We start from the raw sequence: 9,183 nt of genomic DNA, 5'->3' as shown, positions 1-9,183 counted from the left end.
AACGGTGTAGAGGATCCTCCGTACAACGGGTATTTTGGAGACCGATGGGGTCTCGTTCACTACTTTTCAGTTCTCTGGAGCTTCCTTCACTTGGTGGGAGGCTTATGAGAGGTATATGCCGGTTGGTGCAACGCCACTTACATGGAAGCAGTTATCCATTCTCTTCTTGGAGAAGTATGTGTCTTAGTCCCGTAGAGAGGAGCTGCGTAGGCAGTTTGAGCAGTTACATCAGGATGATATGACTATGACGCAGTATGATATAAGATTCTCTAAGTTGGCTCGTCATGCTATCTGGCTGGTACCCACATATAGGGAGAGGATCAGGAGGTTCATCAATGGCCTCACATATCAGCTGTGAATTCTTCTGACTAGAGAGAGGGTGTCTGGTGCTTCTTTTGAGAAGGTTGGTGACATTTCTTGGGATAAAGAGTCAGTTCGATGTCAGGAGTGAGTAGAGAGGGAGGCCAAGAGGCCTTGGGGATCTGGTAGTTTTGGTGGTGTTCCTTCTGGAGGTTAGTTTCACCCTGGCAGGGGTCATTCCTTTAGGCATGCTCAGACGGCTTGTCCAACTTACCGTGGCGCATCATCTGTCCATGGTTCTCACAGTTCTCAACATGGCCACTCATCTCTCAGTTCCCTTCCAACTCAGAGTTCGCCTCATGCACCATCAGCTCACGGTTCATCAATGCCTAGTCCTTCTAGCGGGTGTCCCGGTGCTCTGGGCTCCCTTCAGTCCCCATTGCCAGTAGCCAGTAGAGGTTGCTTTGAGTGTGGAGATTTGGGTCATATCAAGAGGTTTTGTCCCCGCCTTAGGGAGGTTCAGCCCAGCAGAGGAGTCATCCTTTGGCTTCAGCTCCAATTACTTCATCACCCGCCCAGCCAACTCGGGGTAAAGGTCAGTCAACTAGGGGTTGCCCTAGAGGGGGAGGCCGATGAAGTGGCGGTCAGGCCCGTTTCTATGCACTCCCTGGCAGACCAGATGTTATTGCTTCAGATGTTGTGATCACAGTAATTATCTCAGTTTGCCACAGGGATGCCTCTGTATTATTTGATCTTAGTTCTACTTTTTCATATGTGTCGTCATATTTTTCTCATTATTTGGATACGCCCTGCGAGTCTCTTGTTTTATCTGTTCATGTATCTACACCGGTAGGCAATACTATTATTGTGGATCGTGTATATCGGTCATGTGTAGTGACTATTGGGGGGCTAGAGACTAGAGTGGATCTGTTGCTGCTTAGTATGGTTGACTTTGATGTGATATTGGGCATGGATTGGTTGTCTCTGTGTCATGTTATTCTGCACTATCACGCTAAGACGGTGATGTTGGCTATGCCGGGAGTGCCACAGATTGACTGGCGAGGTTCTTTAGACTATGTTCCCAGTAGAGTGATTTCATACTTGAAGGCTCAACGGATCGTTGGGAAGGTTTGTCTTTCTTATTTGGCCTTTGTGAGGGATGTCAATGTAGAGACCCCTACTATTGATTCTGTTCCCGTGGTGCGAGATTTTCTGGATGTGTTTCCTGTAGACCTGTCGAACATGCCGCTCGACAGAGATATTGACTTTGGTATTGACTTGGTGCAGGGCACTCAGCCCATTTCTATTCCTTCATACCATATGGCATTGGCTAAGTTGAAGGAGTTGAATGAGATGCTTTAGGAACTCCTTGAGAAGGGGTTTATTAGACCTAATGTGTTACTTTGGGGTGCACCGGTTCTGTTAGTGAAGAAGAAGGATGGCACCATGAGAATGTGCAATTATTACAAGCAATTGAACAAAGTCACAATAGAAAACAAGTATCCTTACCTCATATTGATGATTTATTTGACCAGCTTCAGGTAGGGAGGGTGTTATCCAAGATTGATTTGAGGTCAGGGTATCTCCAATTGAATATTAGGGACTCAGACATTCGTAAGACAGCTTTTAGGACCCGATATGGCCATTTTGAGTTCCTTGTGATGTCTTTTGGGATGACCAATGCCCCAGAAGCGTTCATGTATCTGATGAACAGTGTGTTCCAGCCTTATCTCGACTCGTTTGTTATTGTATTCATTGATGATATCCTAGTGTACTCTCGTATCCAGGAGGAGCATGCCCAGCATTTGCGGATTGTGTTACAGTGGTTGAGGGAGGAGAAGCTTTATGCTAAGTTCTCCAAGTGTAAGTTTTGGCTCAGTTCAGTGGCGTTCTTACGGCACTTGGTGTCTAGTGAGGGTATTCAAGTGGATTCAAAGTAGCTAGAGGCGGCCTAAAGTTGGCCTAGACCGTCCTCAGCCACAAAAATTCATAGCTTTCTTAGTTTGGCGGGTTATTACCATCGATTCATTCAGGGTTTCTCATCTATTGCATTACCCTCGACCAAATTGACCCAAAAAGGTGCTTCTTTCAGGTGGTCGGATGAGTGTGAGGCAATCTTTCTGAAGCTCAAGACTGCCTTGACCACAACTCTAGTGTTAGTTCTGCCATCAACTTCAGGCTCTTATACCGTATATTCTGATGCTTCTCAGATCGACATTGGGTGTGTTTTGATGCAGGAGGGTAGAGTGATTGCTTATTCTTCACGTCAGTTGAAGCCCCATGAGAAGAACTACCCCGTTCATAATTTGGAGTTGGCTTCCATTGTTCACTCGTTGAAGATTTGGAGGCACTATCTCTATGGTGTGTCTTGTGAGGTGTTTACTGATCATCGCAGCCGCAAGCACTTGTTCAAGCAAAAGGATCTCAATTTGAGGCAGCGAAGATGGTTGGAGATGCTAATGGACTATGATATTATCATTTTGTACCATCCGAGAAAGGCCAATGAGGTGGTCGATGCCTTAAGTAGGAGGGCAGTGAGTATGGGTAGTCTTGCATTCCTACCTATTGGGGAGAGATCTCTTGCAGTTGATGTTCAGACCTTGGCCAATTGGTTTTTGATATTGGATATTTTGAAGCCCAGTCGGGTCTTAGCTTGTGTGGTTTCTCGGTCTTCCTTGTTTGATCACATCAAAAAGCGTCAATATGATGATCCTCATTTGTTTGTCCTCAAGGACAAGGTTCAGTACGGTGATGCCAGGGATGTGACTATTGGTGATGATGGGGTATTGAGGATGCAGGGCCGGATATGTTTTCCCAATGTAGATGGGCTTCGGGAGTTGATTCTAGAAGAGGCGCACAACTCGCGGTATTCCATCCATACAGTTGCAGCGAAGATGTATGAGGATTTGAGATATCACTATTGGTGGAGGAGGATGAAGAAAGATATAGTTGAGTTTGTAGCTCTGTCAGCAGGTGAAATATGAGCATCAGAGACCTGGTGGCTTGCTTCAGCAGATAATGATTCCAGAGTGGAAGTGGGAGCGGATCACCATGGATTTCATAATTGGGCTCCCAAGGACTTTGAGGAAGTTTGATGCTATTTGGGTGATTGTGGATCGGCTGACCAAGTCCGCGCACTTCATTCCTATGTGTACTACCTATTCTTTAGAGTGGTGGGCTAAGATTTGCATCAGAGAGATTGTTCGCCTTCATGGAGTGCCAATTTCTATCATTTTAGACCGAGGCACGCAGTTTACGTCGCAATTTTGGAGAGTCGTATAACAAGAGTTGGACACTCAGGTTGAGCTGACCACATTGTTTCACCCTCAGATGTATGGACAGTCCGAGCACACTATTTAGATATTGGAGGACATATTACGCGCTTGTGTCATTGATTTTGAGGGTTCATGGGACCAGTTTCTGCCACTCATGGAGTTTGCTTACAACAACAGTTGTCAGTCGAGTATGTAGATGGCTCCGTATGACGCCTTATATGGGAGGCGGTGTAGATCACCAGTGGGTTAGTTTGAGCCGGGTGAGGCTAGCCTTTTGGGAACAGACTTAGTTCAGGATGCATTGGATAAGGTGAAATTGATTTAGGAGCGTCTTCACAAGGCGTAGTCAAGACAAAAGAGTTATGCCGACAGAAAGGTCAGTGATGTGTCTTACATGGTTGGGAGAAGGTTTTGCTGAAGGTTTCACCCATGAAGGGTGTTATGAAATTTGGGAAGAAGGGCAAGTTGAGTCCTCGGTTAATTAGGTCATTCGAGGTTCTTCAGAGGATTGGGGAGGTGGCCTGTGAGCTTGCTTTGCCATCTAGGTTGTTAGGTGTGCATCCAATATTTCATGTTTCTATGCTTCGGAAATATATCGGCGATCCATCTTATGTTTTGGATTTCAATATGGTTCTGTTGGATGGTGATTTGACTTATGATGTGGAGCAGGTGGCTATTTTGAAGCGGCAGGTCCGAAAGTTGAGATCAAAGTATTTAGCTTCAGTAAAAGTGCAGTGGAGAGGTCAGCCAGTGGAGGAGGCTACTTGGGAGACCAAGCGGGAGATTCGGAGCAGATATCCACACCTATTCATGGCTCCACGTATGTTTCTAGACCTGTTCTAGGACAAACGTTTGTTTAAGAAGGGGAGGATGTAACGACCCGGTTAGTCGTTTCGAGAGTTATAGCCTTGTTCCCCCATTTCCTGCTTTTTTTGTGTTCTTCATCTGTATTTTGACTTGCCAGGTTAGTTGGTTCGGGTCCGGAGTAGTTTTGGAGTAAATTAAGACACTTAGTCTCTTATGAGAATGTTTAAGTTGAAAGAGGTGACCGGATGTTGACTTACATGTAAACGACCTTGGATTTGAATTTTGATGGTTCCGTTAGATCCGTTAGGCTATTTTAGACTTAGGAGCGCGTCCGGAATGTGATTTGAAGGTCCGCAGTAGAATTAGACTTGAATTGGCGAAAGTTGGAATTTTGGCGATTTTGGTCGGTAGTGAAAATTTTGATATCGGGGTCAGATTAGATTTCTGAAAGTTGGAGTAGGTCCGCGGTGTCATTTCTGACTTGTGTGCAAAATTTGAGGTCATTCGGACGTGTTTTGGTGGGTTTCGGCATCATTTGTGGAATTCAGAGGTTTAGAGGTTCTTTAAGCTTGGATTCGAGTGTATTTTGGCGTTTCGATGTCGTTTTGAGTGATCCGAAAGTTCAACTAAGTTTGTATGATGTTGTTGGATCTATTAATATATAATTCATGTATAATATATGTATAATAATGTACAATTAGAGCATAATTTACGTATATAAGCTAGGAAAACTAACAAATGAATCCCCCAGTAAAAGAGGGGGACCTGTCAAATGACATTTCCTATTTCACAACTTCTACTAATGGAGAAAAATGGCATAACTACAAGATAACCTGTTTAAGGCTAGACAATTAGGTGACTACTATCTGATTGTCTCCAATTATCGTTTTTCTTAAAAATGACACTCCCATTAGTCCGATGTTACATCTTAAAACAGTTCGAAGCATTAAATATATAATTTATTTATTTTCACAAGTAAAATTTCTTTTTTAAAGAGACTACGATTTATTTCAAAATAATATTTGTTCTCGTGTAAGGTAATCATCATACTTTATCGATGTTTGATTTTACACAAAGCTTAATAAGAAAATGATTAATTACTTTTATACTTAAGTAAAATCTGTACAAATATAAAAAGTACTTTAGTACCAAATTATTACACTTTTTATCAAGTATGACAAGCAACAAACTATGTCATTTTATGTAAGAGCACGTTAGTAATGACAAAATATGAATGTGTAAAAGTCAATTAAGGAAAATCTTCTCATAAAATGGAAGTCATTTGTAAATTGAGTTAAGTGACTAAATAACATCGATGACCCTACAACAAGAATAAATTATATTCCAACACAAGGCTACTGATACAACACTTTGTCTTTTTTATGAATCACTATAGGAAACTTCTATATATCGCACGTAACCAATTACGCACTTTCATAAATGCACAACTGAGATTCATCATATAGGCCAACAGCCTCAATGCAATAATATTACCATGTCAATCAGAGGCGGAGCTAGAAATCGAACTTTGTATGTTCTAATTCTAAAATAGCAACATCAGGTTTTATTTGAAGTTATCTTTTATATATGTTTAGTGAAATTTTTAATACAAATACAAAGATTAAACTAATGTTACTAGTTCGACCTCCGCCCCCAACTAGTTCACAACTGTGATGACCTTGTTTTAAAATATATTCTGCGTTCCGAGGCCTTAAAACCTCTTTTAGCATCACTTCGATTTGTGTGCGCAATCCGAGCGCGTATCTAGAAAGCCTAAATGTAAAAATCTGTGAAAAATGATAAATTTTGACTATAAAATAAATTAATTTGACTGCGGTCAATGTTTTGGGTAAACGGACCCGGACCCGTGATTTCACGGTCCCGGAGAGTCCGTAGGAAAATATGGGACTTGGGCGTATGCCCGTAATCGAATTCCAAGGTTCCAAGCCCGAGAAATGAATTTTGAAAGAAATTATTTTTTGAAAAATATAAATATTTTTTAAAGTGAAATGTTATGTGAAACCTATGGTATCGAGCCCGCATTATGGTTCTGGAGCCCGGTACAGGTTCAATATGATTTATATTTGTTGTCGGTAAAGTTTGGTAAGAAACGGAACCCGTTTGGTGTGATTCGGACCTTAAATGCAAATTTGATGTTTAAAGAGGTTTGAGAAATTTCAACGATCTTGAGGTTTAATTCGATGTTCATGATATTATTTTTGTGATATGAGTATACGAATAAGTCCGTAGGATATTTTTGAGGTTGTGTGTATATTTGGTTTGGAGCCCCGAGGGTTCGGGTGAATTTTGGATAGGCCACGGGGTGCATCTTGAACTTAGAAAAGTTGCAGATTTCAGTTGTTCATAGCAGGCCTGTAGGCTTCGCATTGCTCGCAAATGCGATATGCAGATCGCAAATTCGAAGGAGTCGAGGCCAGCTCAATCTCGCAAATGCGAGATTTCTTTCGCAAATGCAAAAATCCCTGTCCCAGCCTTGAGTCGCAAATGCGACCAAGTTGTCGTAATTCCCAAGTCGCAAATGCGAAGATCCTATTTTATTTGCGAACCCTGTTTCGCATTTCCCAGTTTAGCAGAGGTCGGGGTTCGCAATTCCCATACCTGCGACCTGCAACTTTTATACTTAGCCGATTTTAAACCCATTTTTGACATCTTTTCAAAACACAAACTTCTTTGGGCGATTTTCCAAGGACAACTCTTCTTCCAAATCGATTGTAAGTTAATTTTAACTCATTTCCTTCCATCATTAACATCCTTTAACATGATTTCAACTTAAAATCAATGGTTTTCATGGGGGAAATTGGGTATTTTGGGTAGAACCTAGGTTTTTCAAAAATTGGGGATTTGGACCTCGATTTGAGGTCCGATTTCAAAATAAATTATATATTTGGGTTCGTGGGGGAATGGGCAATCAGGTTTTGGTTCGAACCTCGAGTTTTGACCATGTAGGCCTGGGGTGATTTTTGACTTTTTGGGCAAAACTTTGGAAAACTCATTTTTATGCATTCAAATTGATTCATTTGGCGTTTATTGATATAATTAAGTAACTTGTGACTAGATATGAGCAAATTGGTGGTGGAATCAAGGGGTAAAGCTAATTGAATTGTAAATTATGTTTGTGGCCTCGAGGCAAGTGTTTGGTCTAACCTTAGCTTGAGGGATTAGGAGTTGAGTCCTATTTGCTATGTAGTAATTGTTGAGTACGATGTATAGGCATGGTGACGAGTATCTATACGTTGGTGTCTAGCATGCCCGTGAGTCTTTATATTGTGATTATCATGACTTCGTTGTATCTTTCATGCCTTAGTGGTGGTTTCTATTTGTGGTATAAAGTTGGTTGAATGAATTGTGATCTAGGAACCTTGAAAAGCGTTGGCTCAAGTTATATAACGAATTGTGAAAGTATAAGTGATAATTGAACCTCTAGAGAATTGGCTCGAGTTGTGAAGTGAATAGTGAAGCACAAATGAGAAAGACAAGAGATCATTATGTTGTCACCCTTGCCAGGCTATTGTTGATTTATTTGTTATCTCCCTTGCCGGGATGTTGATGTTATTGATGTTGTTCACTCGCCGGAATTAAATTGTTGAATTGTTGTTCAATTGCTTGTGATTGTTGTTTGGGTGAGGAAGAGAGTTAAAGCACGAAGGGTGATGCCGTGCATTGTTTGTTTTGTGAGGAAAGAGTGTAAAGCACGAAGAGTGATGACGTGTATGATTGTGAGGAAAGAGTGTAAAGCACGAAGGGTGATGTCATGCCGCACGATGTACCATTCCGTACCGATTATATTGATTATATGGTGAGGAAAGAGAGTAAAATCACGAAGGGTGATGCCGTGTACATTTTTATATATGATTGCTTTGGTGAGGACGAGAGTAAAAGCACGAAGAGTGATGTCGTGCACTTGTTGATTCCTGGTTCTTTTTTGATCCGAGTTATATTGTTCCTTTTATTACTTGATGTCTTTCTATTCGAAATTGTTATCTCCCCCACAACATGCTCCCCCTCCTATATTGACTAGTTATTTCTGTATTTCTTTCAGTTGTATATGTATTTGAACTGCACAAGTTTATTTGGTAGTTTGGTCCTAGCCTCGTCACTACTTCGCCGAGGTTAGGCTAGACACTTACCAGCACATGGGGTTGGTTGTGCTGATACTACACTCTGCACTAGGTGCAGATCCCGGAGCAACTTTTGGACCATAGTGTAGAATCTACCTTCAGTCCACCCGGAGATCCAAAGTAGACCTGCAGGCGTCCGCAGGCCCTGGCGTTTCCCTCTATCCCTATTTCCTGTTTTGTCTTCCTTCTATTCAGGAACAGTGTACTGTTATTTCTTTAGACTTTGTATGTAGCAATCTTAGACAGTCTGTGACACTATGACACCAGGTTTTGGGTGGTTAAGGCTTATGTATTTGTAATAGATATAGTTTTCATATATTTTATTGTTGTCTTCCGCTTAGATTTGAATTTCCGCTATTATAACGTTATCACCTTATATTTGTTATAAAGAAATAATCTGTTAATAGAGTAATTAGATCAAAGGTTTGGCTTGCCTAGCTCATATTAGTAGGCGTCATCACGACTCCTAAGGGTGGAAAATCCGGGTCGTGACAAGTTGGTATCAGAGCTCTAGGTTACATGGGTCTCACAGTTTACAGACAAGCTTAGTAGAGTCTGAGAGATCGGTATGGAGGCGTCTGTATTTATCCCCCAGAGACTACAGAATTAGGAAAAAAACTTCACATTTATTCTTTCCTGATGTGCGATTTGGTTTCTCATCC

General features: G+C 41.6%; 2 protein-coding genes across 2 annotated transcripts; both read left to right on the top strand.

The window, feature by feature from the left end:
• Positions 1-1,242: 1,242 nt before the first annotated feature.
• Positions 1,243-1,662, top strand: LOC138869584 (uncharacterized). Its single transcript, XM_070147214.1, has one exon. It carries the CDS (start codon positions 1,243-1,245, stop codon positions 1,660-1,662), a length of 420 nt encoding a protein of 139 aa, XP_070003315.1.
• A 299-nt stretch (positions 1,663-1,961) lies between these two features.
• On the top strand, positions 1,962-4,418 carry LOC138869583 (uncharacterized). Its single transcript, XM_070147213.1, has 4 exons — positions 1,962-2,236; positions 2,696-3,062; positions 3,274-3,405; positions 3,984-4,418. The coding sequence occupies exons 1-4, from the start codon at positions 1,962-1,964 to the stop codon at positions 4,416-4,418; spliced, it is 1,209 nt and encodes a 402-aa protein (XP_070003314.1).
• Positions 4,419-9,183: the final 4,765 nt, after the last annotated feature.

The sequence above is a fragment of the Nicotiana sylvestris genome, chromosome 5, assembly GCF_000393655.2.
Source record: "Nicotiana sylvestris chromosome 5, ASM39365v2, whole genome shotgun sequence".
Taxonomy (NCBI): Eukaryota; Viridiplantae; Streptophyta; class Magnoliopsida; order Solanales; family Solanaceae; genus Nicotiana; species Nicotiana sylvestris.
The sequence above is the reverse complement of the archived record's forward strand: the minus strand, read 5'-3'. Positions and strand labels throughout refer to the sequence as shown.

What these genes read in the sequence shown, in the direction of transcription:
- LOC138869584 (XM_070147214.1), top strand. Translation starts at nt 1,243, where the DNA reads ATGGTTGACTTTGATGTGATATTGGGCATGGATTGGTTGTCTCTGTGT.
- LOC138869583 (XM_070147213.1), top strand. Translation starts at nt 1,962, where the DNA reads ATGTCTTTTGGGATGACCAATGCCCCAGAAGCGTTCATGTATCTGATG. An exon ending in GGTATTCAAGTGGATTCAAA is followed by an intron (nt 2,237 to 2,695) that starts GTAGCTAGAGGC and finishes TGATCATCGCAG; the next exon opens with CCGCAAGCACTTGTTCAAGC. An exon ending in GGAAGTTTGATGCTATTTGG is followed by an intron (nt 3,406 to 3,983) that starts GTGATTGTGGAT and finishes GGTTGGGAGAAG; the next exon opens with GTTTTGCTGAAGGTTTCACC.